General features: G+C 39.6%; 1 protein-coding gene across 3 annotated transcripts; it reads right to left on the reverse strand.

Moving 5' to 3' along the window:
- Positions 1 to 658: 658 nt before the first annotated feature.
- Positions 659 to 24,652, reverse strand: LOC145480712 (polycomb protein SCMH1-like). Of its 3 annotated transcripts, none has more exons than XM_081459023.1 (17): positions 22,436 to 24,651; positions 21,256 to 21,484; positions 20,062 to 20,117; positions 18,780 to 18,872; positions 11,785 to 11,830; positions 10,867 to 11,133; positions 10,587 to 10,658; positions 9,722 to 9,766; positions 8,783 to 8,862; positions 7,729 to 7,963; positions 7,152 to 7,240; positions 6,822 to 7,053; positions 6,529 to 6,559; positions 5,266 to 5,864; positions 4,007 to 4,150; positions 3,425 to 3,546; positions 659 to 2,840 (listed from the first exon to the last, which is right to left on the reverse strand). In XM_081459023.1, the coding sequence occupies exons 1-17, from the start codon at positions 22,505 to 22,507 to the stop codon at positions 2,712 to 2,714; spliced, it is 2,541 nt and encodes an 846-aa protein (XP_081315149.1). In that variant the 5' UTR covers positions 22,508 to 24,651; the 3' UTR covers positions 659 to 2,711. The 3 variants fall into 3 exon arrangements, with proteins under 3 accessions (XP_081315149.1, XP_081315148.1, XP_081315150.1); XM_081459022.1 differs by having other exon boundaries at positions 660 to 2,840; positions 11,776 to 11,830; positions 22,436 to 24,650; XM_081459024.1 differs by lacking the exons at positions 659 to 2,840; positions 3,425 to 3,546 and adding an exon at positions 3,579 to 3,646 and having other exon boundaries at positions 11,776 to 11,830; positions 22,436 to 24,652.
- Between the last annotated feature and the right edge of the window lie 687 nt (positions 24,653 to 25,339).

The following is a 25,339-nucleotide window of genomic DNA, read 5'->3' on the forward strand; positions in this document are numbered from 1 at the left end:
AACCCTGCAAGCGTTTTTTTTTTTTTTCTTTTTTACTAAAATAAATACCTTTCGTGGAAACTTGTATTCTAAGAAAACAACATTACATTTCCGGCCAAGGAAGACATGTCACACTTGACGGCTTGAGAGCATACGCGAATTTTTGGAAGGCAGACAAACACTCTATTGGAGACCAAATGGTTGTGAGTCTAACTTTATACAAGAGCAACTCGCAAACTGAACAATTCTATGAATTCAGCGTACAATTCGTACAATATCGTACTAAGATCAAATACAGTTGAAGTATTACAGACAAAACCAAGTCCTTAGTTTATCTGCTTTTAGTATAAATATACTAGAGTTCTATCACAATCACCGTTCTCTGATTGGCCATGCTACTCACTAGCTATTCCGCTGTTAACTGAGACGACGTCATCGTTCTGACTCATCTATTGTTCCATTCGCTGCAAGTCAATATCATTTCTTATCATTTCTTGCCGCATCACTTCCGACTGGTGAAGCATTTCCGACCGCAAATACTCAGCAATTTAATATTACTGTATACAAATAGTACCGTAATGTTCCCTTGTACTAATGCCGTTATATACCTGTTGAAAACCTCAATCACACCTTTCCCCTCCTCCTTCGTAAACCAGGCAATGGTTATCTGTAACCTCCTGGGTCGACAGTTGTTCCAAAGCTGGTTTAATGCTAAGGTAGAAACTTTTCTTGTTTAAAAATGTTTTTCACTGCTTATATTTTATGTAGTTTGAGATAATCCAAACTCAAAACAGATGATCAAACAATATAGACAGAAAACCTTACCAGCAAAGTTACAAAACTGAAATCAAAATTCTCGCTAATCCCCGGGTTATTTATATCGGGCTTTGAACAAGCCCTGGTTATAACCCTTCCAGATATAACGCCCCACCATGCGGGTTTTCCAGAAAATTCACCACACACCATTGTCACTTTAATAGAAATAGGTTAATTGCTAGTTCATTTCCAGAAAGTTTTTTTTTTTAAGTCACTTATGGGTCCCCACGGATATATACTACCCAGTTTAGTTATAAACGTACCAAAGACACCAGCTTGCGCAGCAAGGCGTTCCCCTCACGTACAAATTTTTGAGACCTTTTTACCGCATTTTGGCCGCGCGCAAACTGGAGCGAGAGCAAAAGCTTCGACGAAGCAGTAGGTGGTGGGGCGACCCATGACCCCCTGCCTCGTCGATTGTTTGTTCTCGCTCCAATTTGACGCGAATGCGGAAACAGCTCTTCGTATACTGGTCCAGTATAGGAAACGCTTGCTACGCAGTTAATCTTCGAGTTTAGATTGGGTTATCGGTTTTTCTGCGTCATTTGGGATTGGCCAGAGTGATTATTTTGGGCACTCAATCGAAAATCGCTCTGCAACCGGCGTTTACCGATGTCTATTTGTACAGGTGGGTGGAGAGAGGTTCTTTTAGAGGAAATGGCATTGCCAAGGAGCACAACTCAGTGATCTCGAAAAGGGCTCGAATCCACAAACCATCAGGGTACCAAACCATTTATCGATGATTAGCTTTTAACGTTGGGTCTTAGGCGCAACCAATAGACTAAATTCCCGGCGGGGATTCTGAGAGTGACAGAATGCTCGGAACACGCATGCACACAGCCAGGACAGAACGGGGTGGGGAGGGGGCGAATGCCGTTCTCATTTGCACAGTTCAAGCTGCATACTATTTGGAATATACCTTGCCAAGAAACACAGGAAACGGAAATCAAAACTTGAATGACAGATTTTGTTTTCCGTTTCCCTCGGGTACCATGCGTGATGCAAACCTCATCCTCGAGCAATAAGTTTGTTAGGGACAACTGTCGCTTATTACTTTTGGTCTGATGCAATACAACTTAACGCATCTATTCTAACAAAACTTGGTGTTGATCAAAAGGACCAGGGTTTCTAGTGACGAGACTGCAATAAGAAATAGAATTCTCAGGCAATACACAGAGTCCAACAGGGCAAAAGTAAGCAAGAGAGATTGGAGAACGGGTGGGTACAAGCATGACAAGAAGGACGCTTCGTACCTTGAGAAGATGATTTATTTAATACTCTGCACGAAGCAGTGATTAGATTGCTTTTGATGGTGACTAATTTATAAATGAAATTGAAAGTGCTAACACTTTGAGTTTCCAGGCGGTTTGGTTATGTAACTGAAATCACAAGGGAAGTTTAAGTGAAATAATACCAGGGAAGTTGAAAGAAGAGAACCAAAAATACTCTACACGAGAAACAGGGGAAGCATTGTTTGATGTCATGTTCACTAACACATTCAATCCACATCGTTCATCTTCCGCGTGCTTTCTATAACCATGTGGAGGGGTGCGCGCGTTTCATATTCCTTACAAGGAAGTTAATAGTACGGAAATGGATGTACTGAATCGAATGACAATATGTATCTAAAGCCCACGTATACAATTTAAAAAGTTTAAATAACCGAAATAATCTATACACCATGCCAGAAGCAACTTTCAAGAAACTCCCGATTTGTCTTTCCGTATTAAGCATACTTGTCTACTGTAAATGTCACGTGCTAGTGAATGTAGTGAAGTTAAGGAATTTCACAAATTATTACTTCAGTCTGGCAAGTCGTACATTTTCGGCGATGTTCGGAGAAACTCGTGCACTCTTCGGAACCAACGGCAACGCAGGATAATCCACCGTTAAAGCTCAAAGAGATGGTCGAGATCCTATGAAGATTTCTTGGTTTTTAATTCTTCTACGAAGCACAAAAGCTTTATGGCAGGTCCAAGTTTGAGGCCCATGTAAGACATAATCATTTCTCGTGTTAAAAGAAGTAGGGCTTTGCCGTCTATTTCCTGTAAAGAGAAGAGAGGAATGGAGTTAACGACTTCCTTAATACTTTTTCTTCCCCGTGGGACATAAGGCAACAGCATCCCTCTCCATCATCACTATTTTGTACAGCATGTTGTGCCTCGCCCCAATTAACGACTTAGCGCACTGACGACCAGCTCCAAATCAGATGATGGCTCGACCATTCATAGTTACGTGATTTCTTACCATGCTTTAAATTTGACATGTAATAAATCTTTACTGACCAAGCTTTCAAGTTGAGATGGCTAGATACTGGCCTCGACTCCGTCTGGGCCCATAGACATGCAAAAAATAAAGAACTTGTCCAATACCCAGCCATATCATAATTGACTTCATGCTTGGTCAATAACCTACATATGCAGACCAAGAATACTCAAAACAAAGGCTACCTTCTCACCCCCTACCACTGATCAAGACCTTGATTCTCGATTGATGAATCATGATTGATTGATGATTGATTGATGAATCTTGATTGATGAATTAAAATTCCCACAGCAACATTCTAGGAAACGCCCGGTTACAAGTAAGGAGAATTCAGCTGTATAGTGAGAGTGAGACGAGAACTCACGTGTTTTCTAAACATGTCAGCGTGCTCAGCAAGTTCAGATTTCTCTATGAATTTTACAACTTCAACCACGGACCATGTTTTGGGAGGTGAGGTCGAACAAACTTGTGGAGACTGACTCGCATCTGTAAGAACATTAAAACGTTTGTTAACACGTTGTTGACTTCTATTATCAATAAACATTACGGAATAAACTTGAACAAATTTGTGGGGACTGACTCGCATCTGAAAAACAGCAAAAATTTGTTAACAAGTTGTTGACTTTTATTACCAATAAACAAGACAATAAACAAGACACTATGAGCAAGTTTAACAGCAGGCCTGCAAAGCGCTTTTTGTCACAATACTGACATGTTTTCTTTGGGTTCGAGTCTCCTGTGCTTGGTATAAACTGAATTACGTAGTTGAACGTTTCTAACAGTCAATCAGCGCAACTATATTGTTTCCTCAGCCAATCAGCTACAACTCCAGATCAATCCCGCTTTGCCTTGCGCGACTTTTCCGCGCTTTTCACCTTTTCTCCTGCCTCCAAGTTTTGACAGGTTCAAAAACCACTTCTTAAAAGAAGAGAGAACCTTGTCTTACCATCATCGTCGATTGTTATCCTCGGGTGCTTGGCAACATGTTGTTCATCATGTGCTCTGTATGGACCTCTCTTCAGCGAGCCTGCCGTACTTTTCTTTGCAGCTACCGTGGTTGTTTCTGGTAGAACGGTATTCCGCCTTGACGCTAAATCAATCATTCAAATTAAAATTGGGTCACTGTAATATACTGCGTAGCTTCTTCATGAAATATCCTCCAGTAATACATTAAACACGAAACAGGCTTTTGGCCAGAATTTGAAAAGCGGCCGTCCAAAATGTGCTGCAGGGCCTGCTCAAATGAGCAATTTATAACGCAGCATATGAAAATTAAGAAAATTTTCTATAGAAAGTGGCCGTCAACAGGACGCCTGGACACCCATCTGGCTAAACGCCTAACATGAAAGATCGTGTTTGACCACATTTCAAACACCGAAAAGAGAGTTGAAAATATAATACACAGCGGAGTATTTTTGACTGACTTTGAGGTGTTACGAAATTAGGTAAAACACTGTCTTGAGTGTTTGATATATCTCCTCAATCGAAACTAAAACAAAGGAGAAAACGAAGAAATAAAATCGTAACACCGTCACGGTCATGATTTCCACTTTTTTAACTTGATGAATTATTGAACAGTTTGAAAGGTTGGCCTGAAATGTGAGTCATTCCCTGTTCCTCACAAAAACCTTGAGTTAAAATGGCTCAAAGTTTACGCTACACGTTTCCCGTTCTCACATACCGATAACTCATTCAGAAAATTACGAACACGGGCAATATCACTTATTCACTGAGTAGAAAGGCCGGTCATAAATATCTTTGGTTCTGGGTCATGACACAGGACGAGAATCAAGAGGGGTCTAAATATTTTAGCGTGCATGCGAGTGCGATCCTATTTCGATGGAAAACGAACTAAATTTACAGTAGCAAGCAAGTTGCCAAGAGAACTGCCCAGATCTGAGAGTTCATGATGCCCCAGGGAGCGTTTCAAGTAGTACAGCATTATTTAAGGAGCTCAGTCACAGTATTTTGAGTTCTTTTGGACACGTAAAAAAATGTCCTTTAAACGGAAGGAAGCCTGAAAATAATAGTTTACTAAGCTAGAAAAACACCACAGATAGTAATAAACCATAAAGGAACAAGGATGGTAAATAATGGAGAAGATTAACACGGATTACAAACGACGAACTTAAAAAATTCAGGGTAAACTTTTTAAGACGGGCAAACCGTGACGTAGCTCCTTTAAGACATTCACAAAAATCTTACCACTTTTGCCGCACTTGGAGCACGGTCCGGTGATACGCTCTCCACAGAAAAGATTCTCGCAACATTGGAGATTATCAGAAAACTTCTCCAGCACGCGCCAGAAGATAGCCACGCGGTCGATGTTCTGCAAGGTGCAGGATAAGGTTCTTTTGCCACTCTTGGCTGAGATCCTCGTCTTGCCATTGCCGGGCTTCAAGAACCCGAACACGACTTCCGGATCCACGGCTGCATTCACCACCGACTGTATGCAGTCTCTAGCCACGTTTAGGACGGTGCCGCGGAAACAGGTGGGCAGTCCCGCCACCTTAGCCGAGCTCAGGTGAGGGCCTGCCTCGCATGCATGGTTGATAAACACCTGCACAGTGTGATTGGTTACAGAATCGTCGGGATCTGTCCCGGATGAGCACGGCGAATCCGACCTGCGAGAGGATGACGGTGTTGTTACCACGGGGGTGGGGACAGGATTGGTTACCACAGGTTGTGTAGGCGGGATGAGCGGAGTCTTCTTTTTGTCTTGTTTCTCGAGTTTTTCCGGTCTCGCAGGTTTTGGCGGTTTGACAGGTTTTTCAAGTTTGTCCGCTTTTTCTTTTACTTTGCCACTAAGAAAACAAACACTTACTATTAGAAACCTTCAAGTTGGTTATAAATTGACAAGGATTGTATATTCTTCCCAATGTGAAGCTTTTTGCAATCGCCTTTTTTTGGTAAATAAAGCTGTAAGGATCACTTTTCCATTGTACCGCGCAGACGCGTTGGACAGTTAGGCGTATTGCACGACGCTGTACACACACGGTTATCACATCACAGTGTCATTTCTCGCAGTTACAAAAGTAACAGAAACTGGCTACGTTCAAGTTAGTATGTAACCTGTTGCAATCATTCAAGTGTGTTTGAGAGAACTCAGAAGTCTTTGTTTTAGGTCTCGCCAGTGGCTTAGCCTGCAGAACTGGCGGATTAGCGGAACAGAGTGCAAAACGCGAGGCGCGAGTTGAATAAATTTTTTTTGTCGACTCGTGCTTCTTGCTCGTGTATCGCGTTTCGCGCTCTAACCCATTAATCCGCCTGTTCTGCAGGCTACTTGTGGCTTTGATTAACTGGAACTTGCGTTATGTTACGCAAACAAGTGTGCACATTTTTGTCAATGGTTTGAAGGTAAATTGGTTTTAACACTGCTGTATTCAAATCCTTAAGGTCCGGTCAAGTGAGAAAATAAAAAACAACAAAACAAACACTTATACAAATACAAATTGGTTGAGCACTTACCTCAGTTGTTTTAACGCTTTTTTGGTGTTACCTTTCAGACCAAAGAGAAACAAAAAATAATTCAATAGTTCATTTAACAAATCAGACAACACACCAGTTCTGCCCCTCTCTCTGTCAAGCAACGCTACGTTCAAACCCTAGAGTGTAGCGTTCCTAGCCTTTTCCAGGCTCTCGGTCAGTAGGGACGATCGAAAAAAAAGGGCGGGCGCTCTCTCTGTAGCGTTCCGTTACAGAGAGAGGGCCAGAAACAAACTAGTGTTGTAACGTTATTAACATTCCAAAAGTCCCCTCACCTGGTGGTTGCAAAGGATGCCCACTGTAATGACACCACCCCACAGGGAAGATATCTCTGGAATCGTATCGGCACCAATAGTCTGAACCAAGGTATCCATCGAAATCAACTCGAATTTTGTCGCCATCTTTATCCGCCACTGTGGCTACGCAAATCAGAAGCGGGTTTTTAGGATCCAACGCTTCTAACTTCATGCCAACCTTGAACATGTTTTCCTTTGGTGCTGTTGGCTCCTGGTGAAAGAGAAGGAAGGTCAAAGGTTGCTGTTTTGAGCAATTAAACACTTGTTGGTACAACTGATGAAGTATCGGTATGATTGAGTTCAACAAACCCTTTTAAACAACCGCACAGGAGCCAGTTCTGCACTTGTAAGAGTCTTTGCTAGAAAAGTAGAGTATTTTCCAGGATCGAGTTTAAAACCTACAAGGTTAAGAAAAAACGCGTATTGAAAAATGAACACGGTCAGACATAATGGTTTCATAGAGTAAACCTGGACAGCATTATAAACAGTATCAGACGAAAAAACACTGCTCAATAGCTTTCAATTGAATGGTCACACACTAGGGTTTTGTTCACAGACTAAAAAGTTAGAACCACCTTGTACAGCATAACAAACAGTATCACTCGAAAGTGCTGCTCAACAGCTTTCAATTAAATGGCCACACACCAGGGTTTCATCCACAGGACTGATTTAAACGGTTACAAGCACGTGAAAATACTGCTCGGCAACGTTCAATTGAAAAACGATCACTTACACGGGTTTCGTTCAAAGACACAACATCTCCCCATACAGCAGAGTAAACAGTACCACACGAAAATGCCGCTAAATAGTTCTCTTTGAAATAATCAACTACTAGAATTTAATCTACAGAGTTGAAAATCAGAACTACACTTATCAGAGGCCATACCTACAGGAGGTTGCAATCGCCCTCCATTCCCCTCACACCACCCCACAGGGTGGATTTCTTTGGAGTCCACCAAATGCCAGACGTCATTAGCACTGTCCGTGCCATCAAACCGACACCTTATCCTTGGTCCCAGTATGCCGACCACGGTCGCCACACACATGGTGTCCACTATCCTCGGATCAGCTACCTCTAATTTCATGTTGCTTTGAAAGCCATTGTACGGAGGGGTTGAGGACTGTGTTGAAGAGAATTGAAATGCAAATGAGTTAGTTTAACAAAAACTCTAATGAGGAGGAAAATGGAGGGTGCCATCCACTTCCATTACCTCCATCCCATTTGCGCACCTGCTGTACCACACCAGACCATTGGTCGTTTTTTTATTGGGATCAACCGTTTCAACAGCAACAGGTTTGGCTTAATAAGGTTGTCGTTTCTCAATAGAACACTTTTCCAACCGTTACCGGTTGAAACGCGGTGACTCCTGGGAATAGCCCTTACGTAAAATACAATCACGCGACATAATCAAACAGATACTTTATCAACCGTTTCAGCTTGGTTTGAGGCGCGTTGAAATAGTTGATCAACCAAACCAACCGAGAATGGTTTTCCCCAACAGGACACGAAAAAACCCAACCATCTACAAACGGTTGATCCCAAGTGAACAAGACATCACTGAGGCCTGAGAGAAAATCGATAACCCAAGGTGTTTTTTGTTTCTTTCTAAAGACAACCTTTTAAATCTGTTGAAGCAGAAGCATATCACCTAGACTAGGTGATATGCTTCTGGTTGAAGTTACCTTTGTTTTCTGAGAGGTTAGCTAAGTATAAGAAGTCTAGCCGTTAGTCGAGTTACAACCTTCAGAGTTCTTGAGTTACTGAAAAGTATTAAAAAGGCGTAGAAAACAGATTGACATCTTATTATTCAAACAATAATCGAACAGGCACCTGTAAATACACAATGGGTCGCAGTGCCTTAAGTGGGAGCATTTTTTTTAATGCCATACAAACTCTACTGCAATACCGTAGTAAGAATATAAAATCCCTGTTGGCTAACCTGTCTGAAGTAAGTCCAGGGAGCTGCTACTGAATTCGTTTTTACCAAGTACTCTTCCCAAGAAAAAAGACCTCGAGGAACTGATAACCAGACAAGTGACGTAGCAAGTTAGTCATGTGACGAACAAACCTAAAAAAACACTTTTCTGCACTTGAACCGCTGGTTGTTAATTATTATTCAAGTGGTTAACTATAAAATCAAAATAATCATAGTAATAATTCTTGCAACTCGCCTCTGTCCGCACTCATCATAGCCTGCATAACAAGCATAAAACGGGGAAGGGGGGGGGGGGGAAGAGTGGGGCATTTCTAACCTCCCCTACCCCATACCCATTTACGCCTGCAGTGCAGGCTACATTCATCATCGTGAAATTAAGTTCAGTGGCGTAGCCAAATAATCAGCCTGCATTGCAACATAACTGCAAAGGGTACTTGCTTTTGTGCTTGCACACTTCAATACCCCACAGTTTGCAATTTAGATCTTTTCTTAATGAGAACCTTAAAGTTTCTCTTTTCTCATAAATATGTTACATGAATTTCTGAGGCATCGAAAACCGACCAAGATATCAAAGATGTGCACGAAAAAAAAAAAACAGTCCAAATTGGACAGTCCCAGCATTGCTGCTATACCATTTGAGACTGCAATTGAAAATTCTGGTTTTTGATGATGACAAATGGTGAATGCTCTTAATTACAGTTCTACTCTATTGTGCAAAATGTGCACCTAAAAGCAACTCCATAATTTTGTTTTTAAGTCCAAAGTGAATTCAATAGCTGATCACCATAACTTTCTTTTAATTTCAATGTGACTTTGGAGAATCAAGGATCTCGGCAGGCCAAAATCCTCTTCTATGTTCTTTACTCACAACACCAGGCTGCTTGACTAGATACATATATTTGTAAGGAGAAATTAGAAGTTAGTCTGTAGTTTGTAAGTTACCTAGCACTGGTGGGATCTTTGAGGGTGTGACTGTATCATCCTTAGCTGAAAAGGAACAGTTTTTTATTATTTGACTCCATGTATATGGAAAACATTACTCGGTGCAAATTACACTTAGAAATTTAGTTCTTAAACTCATTAATAACTACTTATTGTTCAAGAGTGAGGTCTTTACAGAGAAAATCTCAAACTGAGACCTCGCCTCGTGGAGGCAAATCTTTGCTGACATCATTGTTTACATTTTTCCTCACTAACATACGACTTTGCGCATAGAAGGCATCATGCCAGGGCTGTCTTTAAGTTTTGATTCACCTGTAGCCTCGTTCTCCACACCTGTAGCAAACTTGTTACGTTGTGAGCAAATTCTATCAACAACAGGCAGTTTCATCCATAGCATGAAGGGAAAATCAAGCATACTCAGCAGTAACAGGTGTTACGGGTTATGGCCCTTGATGACAGCCCTGCATGTCATACACAAATTGACTACAATCATTTAAAGAGCTTGTGAAAATTTAGTAATTAATGGAATTTTTGGCACTTTGGGTATAACACTCAAGGAGAGATTGACTCTCAAAAACTGCAAAATTTCTAGGTGGTAATAAGTTCATACATTCTTTGTAAAATTTTGAGTTTTTAAACCAGTGTCACACAAAAAGTATTAAATACATCGGGCTCAAATTCCTTGGTACAGTTAATCATGCTATGTCATTTCCATATTCAGAACTAATGCTTTCATAGCTCCATCAGAAACTGTAGCGCTTATGCTAATGAGGCAAATATTGTAAACAAAGATTCTCCTGTTGACAGAGCATTCGCTTGGTCAATACCGCAAGGCCAATCTCCTCTGGTGGTGAATCATAGTTACCTTTGCCTGATGCTGTACTTCCTCTTGTTGATGAACGTGTTATTGGAGCAGATGGTACTGGCTTCTTGGAAACTGAAGGACGAGATAAAATACCATAAAGCGTTCTGCTTTGTCTTAATAGTCTCAAACAGACAGACAGACAGACAGACGGACGGACAGACAGACACAGAATGAATAAGCTTGATTTTTGTCAAATTTGGAGAAGGGCAGAAACATTTGTCAGGAAATTACAAAATTTACCAAATTTTAATTGTTACATCGTTTTGTAATTGACACTCACCCGCTGGTTTGGGTGGTAATGGTCGAGATTGAAGCACCTGCTGTGTCTCATGAATGTGAAGTTGGCTTTCCCTGATGTTTTTGATGGCCTGTTCAAAGCACAAGGCAGAGCAAAGCCCCTTGCAAGAGATTTCCTTTTCCCCATCACTGGAAGAAAAGTTCTGTAACACTCCGGACTTCTTGCACCATTTGCATAGGCCTACCTTCTGCACGGGGGTTTTACTGGGCGGAGATGTGTATGTGACACACACACCGGCTACAGACTGGCCTATTTACAAACAAAACTCATTAAGTAAGGTTATGCTCTGTTTGGGAAACCAAGGGGTTCATCAGTGCCAGCTCTTAGCCTGCAAGCTGGCTCTCATAGGCACTACAGCATGAGCAGCAAAGCCACGAGAGACAAGCCAGTGAGAGAGGCGAGGCACCTGGCCAACCCCTCACCAGCTTGCTTTTCCCACTGGCTTGTCTCTCTCACAACTTCCCCTTCATGCTGCAGCAGCTGCTTGCAGTCTATGCCGGCACTTGACTCTTATCTCTGTACTCTCAGGCCAAAAGGAGTATTCTACTCCCCCTGGGTGGTATACTAGTTGATTGCATAGTTTCCCTAAAATGTCCTTTTGGTTCACTAGCAGTCTTGGGTAAAGAGAGGCAAAGTGAGAGCAAAGTGTCTTGCCAAAGAACTCAACACAATGACACTGCCTTGGGCTTGATCAAGAATCCAGTGTACATACTGGGTGTTATTTTCACACTTCTTTGAAGCAATTACTTCAATTGCAAACAGAACTGCAATGATCATTTCTTTGCATTGCTCGTGTTGTTCTCAACTGGCTTAATAATTAATTGATATGGAGACTTTCCGGAACTTCCATGGTGCCCATAAAAACAGTTTTACACAATTTATTAAACATACCTAACTTACTGTCATCTTCCCCTTCTCCATGCACTTCATTTGTTATGCTTCCATCCTGAAAAATATTGTCAATAAAAATGAGACGAAACACACTCTGAAGTGATGACACACATCACTTCTACAGTGAGAAGCTGAACAGTATTCACTTCTGATATTTAAATTTAAAAAAAAAGAATGATTATTTGTGGAATGAACTGAAACAACTGAGTATCAGAAAATGAGTGGCATCTCAATCGTTTTTAATTGAAAATTTACTTTTATTCAGAAAAATATCTAACCCTGATTCCCGTAAGAGGCCAATTTAATTCTCTGCCAGGATGTAAGTGGCAGAATATAGAATTACTATTATTGCTTAGTAAATTTGCAAAGTTCTGCAACCATGAATTACCCCAAATCCTCTTCATACCTTGCAACCACAAATTTCACCAAATTTTCTTTAAAGAACAATTAATACACTGTGCTCTTTTATAATTTAGACTTCAATGACTACATAAAAGCAAAATGCTCATTCTCTATCAGCAATTTGCACACAAAGGATGGAGGTTGTAAACAAGGTGGTGATGTTTTCTCATTCCTTGAAAGTCTTGATGGAAGAGTTAAAAATATTACTGGATAATTCAGTTCCCAAGAAGACTAAAAGAAGCTGCACATTCACCCTTGTGTTACCTTGAAAGAGCTACAAGTTTCAAATGACAATGTATTGTTTCAGAAAATAACCATACCCCTCCCACTCCCTGAAAATTCCAGTTTGGTTTCATACTTTCCTTTAGAAATTTTAGCTTTTGAACCTCTCCCTCCCCCCCCCCCCCCCCCCCTCCACCCTTCCTTGGAATTTCCATTAACCTTTCTTGAGGTGGTTGTGGATGTTTTCTGGAACTGCACTATTAACAAGCGTAACTAAAGGAAGAATAGGGCAAAGATCTTGCAGATGAAACATGCACGGCACACTAAAATGCAATGCTAGGCATACTAAAAGTACATTGAACAAGAAAATTGAGAAGAGATGGTCCTTGACTACAGAAAAAAGTCTCAAAGTGTAATGGATTACATACATATTCTTAAAAACATTTTCCAAACAAAGCTCAAGCACTAAATGTTGTTGTAGTGTCTTGCTGAAGAATACAAAAGTAACTAGTACTTAAAATTCATCTAGGCCATTATAATCACAGCTCGTAATTTTACACTTACAATGAAACCACTCTTTACCACCATCTCTCCGAGATGGACATCTCTCTATTAGGCAAGGCAGGAAAAAAACCAGATCTGATTCCCCAGAGGTATGCAAGTGGAAAGTGAGCAAAACATTGAGTTGAAAGCATGGACTAATTCAAAATCCAATTTTCCTTCATCCTCTGATTGCCATATTGGCCACCATATTGGATGTTTTGTTCCAATCGGACCAGCACAGGCAAGTGAAAAGAGAAACGTACTGGCCCACCTGCTGTTGCTGAGCCAGTGGATTTCAAACTTTTTTCCTGCCTTGTTAGGGACACATTGTTCCAACTCTTCAGTGTATATATTAGAGAGGGTTGGCTGTATAAAATAGTCAGATGTAAAACCAGCAGAGACTCGGATTCCTTGGGCTAATAATTTATTTTGAATGTACAACCATAACTTTTAGACAAATAAATCTTCATTTGAGCTATGCTCTCTAAACTCTACTCTACTTTGAATGAGCATCCTGAAATTTAAAAAAAGTTCATGTATTATCTAGCCACATGTATTCGGTAAGAAAGCATTGCCAATGCAATTCTCAAAAGACCAAATATAATCAAAATGAATAATATCTTGAAACAATCAGATGGACACAAGCTTTTAGCCAGATGGGCGTCCAGGCATGTACAGCCATCTTCTCTAGAAAATTATTACTTTTCATATGTTGCCTTATAAATTGCTCATTTGAGCAGGCCCTATATAGCACATTTTGGATGGCCACTTTTCAAATTCTGGCCAAAAGCCTGGATGGACAGTATCTCCAGTTGTCAACACATTGACCCCAGAAGTTCATCAATAAAAAGGAAATTTGATACAAGCACAGATACTGGTTTCTGGTTGTAATTTCAAGAGATTGCAGCTAAACAAACAGCAACTCCATTTGAACATGGAAACTGGCTTTCCCTTACTCTTTGATACACATATTTTAATGTTTTCTTTGGGACTGTGCACAAGGCAAAATTTGAAACAATGTCAGGCTTTTATTTTAACTTTTAGCCTTTCCTGCACTTTCTTTTGTGATTTTGTTAGCCTTTTAGTTGTCTTTGGTTTGAATTTGGAGGATTGGGTGTAAAAAGGTAACAGTAAAAATCATGGAAAGTGAACATTCTTAACTCAAAATGTCAATGATTAGGAAGCTCAAGTTTTTTTTTCTTTTGGACTTCTGAGAGGAAAACATTTATTGTGTCTGTCACTGGCATATTTGAATCAGTCATGCTTTGGAAGACATTTTTCTTTCTATCAGGTGATTACTGAAAATATCTTCTGGTCTGAAAAGTGATGACATCACCAGTTGTCACAGTCACAGGGTCCCTTGATGCCAGTTTTGGCTGTTTTAAGAATCACTGAATTGAACACAAAATGATTTTACGCTGTAACTAAAACTTTTAGTCTCAAGATTTACATATATTCTCCTTACTATTTGGGAGAATTTGGTTCTGAACAAGACTTGTTTTTCTTTTGTATGAAAAGCTCCATTCCTGAGATCAGGCTTTCTTCAAAAGGGCAGTGTACGTACACTCAAAATAACTATTACTAGCCTCAAATACCAGCCACTGTTTCAGGAAGAGCGATGCAACCAGAACTGAGAGTGGAGGAAACTGAGCCTAAGTTATTCCCCGCTCAAAATTAACTGACTACAGGAACACTACAGAAAAGATTCTAAGCATCATTCAGATGGCTATTTAACCAAACTTGGACTGTAACATGTAACCAGAGATAACCCTCCACTAGTGGGCACCTCCAATAAGCAGACATTTAGTCATGGTTCTAACAACTTACAAACACTACATTGCCAACCTTAGTAGGAGTACTACTGCTTCAAATAGGCACTATTTCTGGTCCCAAGGCAGGGTTCTTACTCTTTTGGACTAAAAGTTCAAGGAATTTTCAAGAACATGCAAGGACACAATTTCAATTTTTTAAACTCCACCCATGGACTAAAAAATACCATTCTGACACTAGATGCTCATGTTTAAGGGATACCTGGCAGATTTGTTCAAGTCCAAGTCTTTTTTAGTTCTTCCACTGCGTGGATAATTTTATTGGTCATGCTCTTCAGTAGCTTGTTCCTTTCCATCATATTTTCAGGTTTCTCACAGACCCAATATACTTTTCAAGGATTTTCAAGGTCTAGAATTTTAATTTTCAAATTCAAGGACTTTCAAGGTAAATGTGAACCCTGCCAAGGGTGTGCATCTACAGAAGGTTCAACTGTACTGGAAACATCACCATAATTGATTGAATGAATGAATTATTCTATTACCAGAAAAGTTACAACAAAAAATGCTTAACAAATTATTTTCACCTTAATTACAGAGTAATATCTTTATAAAGTAATGTCAGTTATTAAGAAGAATGTAGTTCAATTCAGGTTCTTCAAATTACATTTTTTTTCTGCAACATGGATGATTCAGTGTTCCCCCCAGGATTTGGTGAAAGCCTCAAGATATTCTAGTTTGAAACAAAAAAAATCAGTTGACTATAACCTTCTGCAATTAAGGGCATGCTCTAGGGAAAAAAATGAAATTACAATACCCTAAACATGTAGTCTGGAGCAAGCCATTTAGAAGTGCTGGAATGTGTCACAGGTTCAATAAACATTATGTCCGAAGAAACGAATGTGATCAAACGTTAAAAGCTACATAGTACAATATAGCCCATTATCAGCCAAGTAAGCCAGATGTCCCGCCTGGGCATAAAAAAAATTGGACACATGACACTGAACACTGTACTCAAGATAAACAATTAATCAATGTTAAAAAAAATGGTAGTTTTTCTGGAACATTTTATACTCTAGATGAATTTCTACTTGTATTTCTATTGTGACTAGGCTTTGAGTTGGCCATTTTAAACTGTCACACTATAAATAACCGTGATAAACCTGATGTGCTAATTGCTATACATATGTTTCTCTAAGCCTTTCTGGTCTCGCCAGCTATTGATGTAAACCCAGTAATCTCTTTCCTCCTCCAAAGTGTTGTTGTCGTCAAATCTACCTTTCACTTTCAGCATTTTTCTGTTGCAAGCATCACAGATTAACAGCTTAACCATGTGATCTGGAACAATGGAAAAGAGAGATGGAAACTTTGACCTGTTCAGGGTCTTGACCTCTTCTTGTACATGCCAAGGGATGCATTTGTCGCACACAAAACAAGTTGAACTTTCAATGTTTTTGTGGGAAGGTGAGCACAACTTGCTGGTAATATCTTGGCCTGTCCATATCTTAATATGCGCAGCATAATCCCTGTCCTCCTCAGGGATACCAGCACTCACAAACCTATCACGCTGCCGTGTCAGTCTTTCACAACAGGTATAACAAACTTTTGTAATGCCAACACTCTCAGGTAAATTACTGAACAGTGTAGGAAACTTACTCCTCCTGAGCTTCCCCTGCCGGTCATTTTTACACACTTGCTTTGAGCAGACATAACAATCAAACAAAATCTCCGATTCCTTCTCGCAATCTTTGTCGTCACCAGTTGTTGTTGACTGCAGTGGTGCTGCTCCAGCAACAGAACTAACAACAACACTGTTACTTTCAACACTGGTATCAGGTGCTTTGGCTGAGCTGTTTGTTATAACAAGCTGTGCAGTTAACGATGCACCTTCCAGCTGATTGCCGCCAGCTGCTTTGACATGAGAGACTGGCGTAGCCTCCTTAGGAGCACAAGTTGTTGATGTACCTTGTTTGGATTCCTTCAAACTCTGGTGGCATTTTTGACAGACAGCTGCCTGATAGAGCCAGTCCGGATGGCTCCCAAACAAATGAGGATGCTCAATACGAAATACAACTTCCGGTTTCTGGACAAAGTACTCGGAACACATGATACAATTCCAGAATTTAAAGGTCATATTTGTCTTGCCAGAGCTGTTAACCACTGGTAGACTGGCCACAACGCAATACACGCCTTTGATGTTGGGAGGCTCAGCAAGGAAATGTGGAGCCTAGCGAGAGGAGAACAGAGGTTTCAGTTATTGGTTGCAGCTGCAATTGATTTGTTCACAATTGACAAAAGGGAGGGGTTGCAGCTCAATTAGCAATTACCAAAAGCCAAGAGCAGATTTGGACTTAATTTGAACAAATTTATGTACAGCTGTAACCAAGAAAATTGCCAACTTTCAAATATCATGATCACACACATGCAATCATGGTATCATGGCAGAGCAAAACAAACCATACATGGCATATTGATGTACAAGTAAGCTACACAGATTTATACAATCATGTTTTGGTGTTTGCTGTTAAAATTTTTGTATTTACATTCAATGAAGGGGTTTTGCGAAGTGCTGATTGTCCAAATTGAACGTCACTTTAGAAATAAAATGGACAGCAAATATTTAACCATTACATGAAAGAAATATCAAAATTAGTAGCTCAATTTGAAGTGTGATTAGGTTTATCCAAAATGATCAAATTACTTCTTGGTTAGTTTTTGTATTTTGGAGAAGCTCTGCCACATGGTGAGCTTACATTTCTTAAAACAAATACATTTAATTCTGAAGTAAGATGTTAAAACCTAATTTTTCTGGTGCCACGGTTTGTTTTTCTCCTATGAAAGGGACAACAATCTTTATTGCAAGAAACCTCTGCTCTCAGGACCATAATGGCAAGTTGAAGAGCAAGTAGAAGTGATGGCCTGTAATATTTAGATAGCACAACATTTTGAAAAGAAGCTATGAGAAACAAAACGCTCAGAGCAACTGAATGTTCTGGCAGTAAATGACACACAACACTCAACTTCCTAAACAGACAGAAATGCTTATTTGAATTGTCAAGCCACAGCAATTGCATTATATATTACACATCAGTATTGCATACATTGCTTCTACAAGCATTTAGCATTTTCAATCATAAAAATTGTTAGTTTAAAGAATATCCACCTGTAATTTTTATTGGCACAACAACGGTGTGCCAGTAATTTTGTATAGATTGTATAGATAATTTTGTATAGATAGACCGTGTAGCTCGCTCCTACACCATAGATGGTTTGTCATGCAGTACAATGATCTAACACATGTTTTACAATATAACTGTCACAGTAATAAGCCCTTAGAACAGGTGCTATGAAAGCCATCTGGCTTCAGTGGGGTTCTAATTTGTTGATACCAAGATATCTATGCCGTGCAATACCAACAAAATGACCTACTGCACAGTGTATGTAACATTACAACCACAAAACACCAAGCAGGATGATATTCAAAAGAATGTTTGCAACCCACATAAATTTATGGTAGCCCTAAAAAGAGATGTGGTTTAACAATGAACCGCAACTTACAGAAAATAATAATTTTAATTACTTTTCCCCTGTAGCACTACATCCAAGCATATTTCACTCTACTTACAACACTCTCTTGAACACGTAAAGAAAAATTCTACAGTCATCCCGAAAGAAGCAATTTTCAAAATGAACGGCTTAGGCCATGTAACGAGTTAAGATAAGAGGATGGTGCTTAATACTAATCTTTCCTTGCTTCCTTAACTTTTATACAGTTACTACCCTCTATCTCTGACCCAAACTGCATAATTTGCATTGTACTGGTACATTCTCTGTGTTACAGTTGTACAGTTATCATAAAACAATACTCTCTGTTACCACTTGATAACTAGTTACCTTATGTGGAACAAAAGAAAACTGGCAGTTTCTGTTCACACAGCCTGGTCTAAACATTCAAGCAGGTGTGAAAAGACCCAACTAAATGCATAGAATGTTCAAGTAGCATTTTCATCAGGCTATGTCAACAAGTATTTATGTTTTTTGAACTTGTGAATACACAACACAAAAGCTTACCAAAGCAGTCCCGGGTTTAACCCCAGAACTGGTACCACTTGGACTAGCAGAGACCACTGATAAGGGCTGTGCAGTGGTGGATACTGGAATAACCTGAAGTGTAAGCAGATTTAGTCTTGTAAACAATACAATAACTAAAGCTGAAACTTAAATCTGCCACCTGCTGAAGAATATTTTAAAGAATGATTGTTACCAAGTCTTGAAAGAGTGTATTAATATTCAGGGTTCAGGGCTCGAAATTAACTTTTTCTTTCGGGAGCCAGCTGGCGAGTAACGGAAAAATTTTGGTCTCCAGTTCGTAAATTTTTGGTCGCCAACTTATTTTATATATAACTCACACAAGAACACGATTTTATATGTTACTTTGCGTGTAAGAAAAGTCACAATTGAAGAGCGAAAACAATTAAAAACAACACGAGTAACAATTAGTTATAAAGCTACCATTGTTCTCAAGTGATATGTCTCTGGTCCGAAGGTGATGGTTGTCTCCATAGTCATTTTAAATGAAGCGAAGCATAAAACGTTCTAAGTCCGTGGTTTTCATTGTGAGACAAACACGGGTCCTTGCGTATATGCGTATTTTATTCAACAACTGAGGAAGGATTCAAAGTTTGGATTAACCTTTTGGCTGAATCTTCATTCCCCGCTCGTAAAAACTCACGTAATTCCTTCAGCTGATTGGTATCTGCCACCATTTTCGCAGCAAATGAAAAGTACATGGTGTTGAAGTGCACCTGCTATCCCAGTTTCGGAAGAAGCCGCTGAAACAATATGGCACGCCATGAACGCAGTATCGACGTGTCGAAATACATTCAATTTTTTTGAGTCGCAATTTCGAGCCCTGGGGTTATAGAAAATATTTATTCACGCTCCTAATAGAGAGCCTCTTACATGTACTGTACAGTGTATATCACCTTCTCTTGGTAATGTTGTGTTCCATTTGGTTTCACATGTGTAGTTTATTCAAATTGAACATTAATCATGAGTAATTTCTGTCTTTAAAGACAAATACCTTATATGTCTTGAGAATTCTACAATAACACATGCTTCCCCCCCCCCCAAAAAAAAAATACCCCAAAGTGGTTCATAACAAAGTTAGAAATGAAGCTCAATATTTTTCGTGTGGATCTTTGTGCTGGAATCGAAAATCACAACATTAGCCTAAAAAACATGTACTGTACCCTGGGGTTTTTTCAGCTGTCATACAATGATCAATATCGTGTCAAGGGTAACTGCCCTCAGTCTACTAAAATGCAAAATAAAAAAATCTCTTTTTACTTACACCATTGTTTGAAACTGGCACTGATAACACACTTGGATTAGCATCATTTTCTTCACCTTTCAACAACAATGACAGACACAAACTAAGAACTAATTTCTTGTACAAATTTCAGAGTACACAGTCCTTTAGCCTCAGAAGACAATTTTATTTCACAAATTTATTTCAAATGTATTTTTATTTCACACTATCAATTAAGGGTATAAATGTGGAATTACAATGTCAGGATCTGGTGATCTAGTCACCCAAAGTTGAAAGTATCATTGTTATACAATGTGATTGAGCCAACGTAAACTTAATTCCAATTCAGATTAAAGAGCAGCCTTATCCATGTTCATGTGATGTCCTTTATAGGTTGGAAATAGAAAAAAAAAAAAATGAAAAAAAACAACATCAACCAGTAAGAGACATGATTATAGACTGCAATAGTAATATTAAATTTTTGGCTCAAATTTTCGCCATTTGACTTGCAAGGGATGGGAATCAGAAAAGCATAATAAAATGCATACCTGTATATCAACTTGAAGTTGATAACGGTAAGTTAACTGCCGTAGCAAGTTAGTTGAACTGGTGTTTTGAGCATTAGCACTTTGTCGGAGAAAAGTGAGAAAACTTTTGAAACTCCAATACCCTTATTCACAATAGGCCCTTTGTAGCTACATGCAGGCCATGACGTGACCTACTTTTCAGAAAATTATGGGCTGTAACTTAAAGAATGTCAGAAAGAGAAAAGGTATGTCAAAAATATCAAAATGGCCAAGTTTGAGGCTCCTGGCAATAAAGAATGATGTTTTATGATGGTTTGAATTTTTAAAAAATTAAGAAGATTTGTATGGAAAAAAAGTTGTTGAAGAGCAAGACCTTGCTCTCCAGCAACATTTTCTATAGATATCCTCCACAAATTCAAACTGACATATAAACGTACTCTTTAATGTCAGGGGCCTCAAACTTGGCCTTTTTACTATTTTCAATATACTCTTTCCATTTCTGGCACTCTTTAAACTACATGTATAGCTTACGATATAAAAAATTTTTAGCAAAAAATTTTGTCACATGGCCCCAGCTGCAAAGGGCCTATAGAATACTACTTTCTTCATCTAACAGCCAATCTCTTTCATGCATTCAATGCTTTCCACATACATCATATTGCCTTTGATTACAAACATACATGCATGTAAAAACACCACTAGTATTTACCTGCAATTGGCACCACGACTGGAGCTTCCCCAGCATTGAGGCTGACAGCGACAGGTTCATCTTTGTCTGTCTCCATTGGCTTATCAAGTGTTTCACTGGTGGGTTGGATGTTTTCATCGTCTTCTTCTGGAAGTAGTCGAATCTGCAATTCTTCAACAGCTTCTCGCGTGATTGCTTCCTCATAACCAAACATTCCCAATAACTCATTCATAGTGCTTTTTGCATAATCCTGGAACATTATATTCATACGATTAGTACCAGAACACGAGATAACAACGGCTCAGAGGGGTACTAAATTACATCCCTCTACACTGGAGCCACATAAATATGACAAGCAATATACAATATTTTTGCGCACTAATTGGGTAATTTTCATTGTCAATAGGCAGACAGACACATGAATTATAATTGATACCTTATTGTTATTGTAAAAAAAAAAAACAATGACGTTGTTTTCCAAGCAAATGCCTGGCTATTGACCTGGGGAAGGGAGATGGGCACTGCTGGAATTGATGAAATGCACAAGAATTTCATGCATATTCATGTTGTGGTTCAAATTTTACCATTATTACAATTCAATATGCTCCTTTATTTCAAATTCATTATCTTACACAGTTGAACCCTGTTTCCATCCGGGGAAACGAAAAATAGTTCGAAATAGAGGGAATTCGAAATAACCAATAGTAAGTGATTGAAGGCAAGTTCCAGGGGAAATGGTTTTTAATTCGAAATAACGAGGAATTCGAAATAGCCGAGTTCACTTTAGTAGTCCAACTGTATTACTATACACCGGAAAAATGGACAATAACAAATTGCACCAAGGGTAAAATTGAACCATAACACATAAGCTTACTAGTCTTTCACTGAGCGTCATTGAGTCTAATCAACGAGTCACATCGCCTATAATACGGTTGCAGATAGTCGCATGGTAAGAACATGCAAACAACCCGATTTAAACGAATATCAGCTGATTCGAGACTTACTCTTTGCCATTATTTTTAAAGTGCAAAACAGTAGCTTTATACTATACAACTTTCCACGGCGTGCGTCCGTTCAATAAACTTCTACAGTCACCAAGAGTGGTCCTGAATCTTCAAAAAGAGTTTGGTGTTTTAATCTTGGTATGTGTGATCCGAAAACAACCGCACTTTTAGCTGAAATCTAATCTAAATTTGCTCACCTTCATTTCATCATTGAAGTTTTCGCCACTCGGCTTTTCAGACGCGGTCTCTGCTTCGCCTGTCGCGGACATGGCGCAGCGTGCTGAATCTCCTAATCCAATATGGCCGCCGTACGTAAGGTCTTCCCAGATGCAGGATATGTCACTAAAACAGGACTTAAGGACACAGTTTATCACAAATCGACTTCAAAACAGCTATTCCCGCTCTTATCTATCACTAGTGGTCATCAAAATTCTGCACTACTTGACTTCATGAATTGATCAGCGTCCACATCAATGTCGCTTGTGTACGATGCACGGAAACAAAATGGCGTTCCATTTGGCGGGAAATTTCTTCCGAAATTTCCGAGTTTAACCGGTCATGACTTTCAAACAACGTATAACACAGTTTCCTTACATTAAATGAATCTAGGTACGGAAAGGAAACACGTTTTTGGCGTGAAATACGAGTTTAAACGAGTAAAGACCAATCTAGCACGCTCTTCGACGCGGAGATGCGGAATCTCCATACCGTCTGCTCTCGAGAAAAGTCACTTTGGAGGGTAGGGTAAGGTGCCGTGAGGACTAACCGAAGGATTTTTTCAAATAAAGTTTCATATGAGAATTAAAGTTTCAACTTGTATAATTATTCTATTTTCTTGATAAAAAAGTTATGTCTTTTGAGTTATGACTGCTTTATTCCGGTGAAACGATGGTTCACCTCAGCATGGACGAGCCCCTCCCCGGGTGAGATATCTTTGCTCAACACTAGGTTCCAAGATGGCGGCGAACGGCGAAGATAAGATAAGTGCAAGATAAAGATTTCGTTTAAGAATTTCGACACAATGGTAGTGGAATTTTCGCTCGGTTTCTTTGAGACAGAAAACGCGCAATGAGAAAAATAAAAGTCATAAAAACTTGAAGAGCCGAGAAATAAAACGTTCCTGGGGCTCCGGAAGGCGGTGAACGAACAATGCGGACAACTGCTCGTGTAAATACGTTCTCTATTTTCCCTTCATCAAACAGTTGTTTCAGCTGTCGGTTGCAAATGGCTGCTGTATATATTCTTAAACTCGCTTTCACAAAGTTTTGCGCTTTTTATATGCATGAAACGATATTGCGCCCGAGTCAGTAGACACAACTGACTCGTACCGAAGAACACGCGGCCCAGAGCATCGAGAACGTTTTACTCCCGACTTTGAGATCCTTGCCGATTCAAATTTGAAATTGAAGATATACGTCGACCGGGCACTAGTGCTCGGGTGTACGCATGTCGGTACTGAACCGCAGCTGCTTGCAAATCTGAGCGCAAGTAATATTAATATGAGCACAAGCACGGAAGTGCCACATCGGCAAGATCGAGAAAACCTGCTGGTGGGTCAGTATGAAATGCTATTAGTTGTTTTCTTGGCAAAAATTTCTCTTCCCCTCTGCACGCATGACTTGTCGAAATTGTTTCAGGTGTGACGCGTTTTCAGAGAAAAACAAGCCCCAAAATGCTATTTTAATAAACAAATGTGGCGGCCTTGAAAAAATGAGTCCTCGGGCGGTTGGAAGTTTTGAGGAGGTAATTAAGTTCAGTGAAAAATTCTATTACACTGCAGCTGCAAATTAGTTCAAATTTAATGCAAACAAATCAGTTGCGTACTAATCTCGTTTTCTTGTGCAATATTTGCTTAGAATAATGATGTCCTCAGTTGAGTTCGTCAATCGAACGCTTGGACTCCTCTAGAAAAAGTTCGATCAGAGTCGATTGTGGCGTTAGAAATTCACCCGATGGATTATTCGATTAAACTGGACGCTTAAAAAACAAAACCTTTTGAATTTATAGATATACTAGCTACATACACTCTAATCGAGGGCTAAACCTGCTGGTTAAAAACTTAGGCATGCCAAACTACATCGCCTTGCCGTGAAGTACTTGCCTAGTTCCTCGGACTCGATATTTCGTCGTGGTCAATATTCCTCTTAGATCACGTGGTCCGCTCGTCTTTCACCAAAATTCATTGACCGTGAAAGCCTGGGAGAAAGTCGCATCAGAACTAACCATTTGTTGGGGCTCGCGTCGTCTTCAAATAGACCTTTTTCGCTTAGGTGGTTTGTTTTCCCATTACAGACCACGTGATATGCACACGACGATTTGAAAATTTGAAAGGAAGAATTCTCAAGAGTATCATCACATGGTCTGAAATGGGGCAACAAACCACCCAGTCGAAAAAGGGCTATTATCTTGTCCACCCTTTAAGGAAACAGTAAAAATAGTCAGTTTGCTCAGGTATTAACGAGTATTTTTTCTCTCTTTTATTGTCTTTCTTTCTTTCTGACTTGAGATAAGTTGCTTGCCTTTATTTCACAGTGACTGAGTCGAGTACAGACACGGCTAGGTTAAACGTAGTCTGTAAAAGAACTGACCGTTCCGCATGCTCACAAAAATTGACTTTTAAACTACATCTCCTTTAATTTACAAGCAGAGTACAGATTTAAGCTAAGTCATCTGAATAAGATTCATCAGTCCAAAAGGTTTTGGTTTCCAAAAGCTTATTTTCTCTTTTTTCTTTTTCTTTTTCTTTTTTTTTTTTTTTTCATATTTTGATGAATGTTCAAACGAGCGTTGCGGATGAAATCCCACCTAGTATAACTACACGAAGCTAATCTAGCTGGACGGCTGCATATGCATAACAAATTGAAGTATTGATCGATGTATCTAACGACTAACACGCGCAACATGAAAGCACAGAAGAAGAAACAACTGGAGAGCTTTGTTTTATCCACTGAAGCAGTTTGTTTATACTAGGCTAGTATTCTGGAAAAGTAGGGGAGGACATTTTGAATTTTCTGTTCATTCACTTACCTGCTATGGAATTAGACGTTTTCCATGAAAATATGCGCAGTCAGTAAACAGAAAAGTTTATTCGATCAGAGAAT

The sequence above is a fragment of the Orbicella franksi genome, chromosome 3 (assembly GCF_964199315.1).
Source record: "Orbicella franksi chromosome 3, jaOrbFran1.1, whole genome shotgun sequence".
NCBI lineage: Eukaryota > Metazoa > Cnidaria > Anthozoa > Scleractinia > Merulinidae > Orbicella > Orbicella franksi.

Bases quoted from the DNA above. Each gene is read 5' to 3' on its own strand.
- LOC145480712 (XM_081459022.1), bottom strand. From the start codon at position 22,507: ATGTCCGCGACAGGCGAAGCAGAGACCGCGTCTGAAAAGCCGAGTGGC. The intron at 10,659-10,866 runs GTGAGTGTCAAT...CTCGTCCTTCAG, and splicing joins ATTACCACCCAAACCAGCGG to TTTCCAAGAAGCCAGTACCA. The intron at 8,863-9,721 runs GTAACTTACAAA...TCTGGTTATCAG, and splicing joins AAAGATCCCACCAGTGCTAG to TTCCTCGAGGTCTTTTTTCT.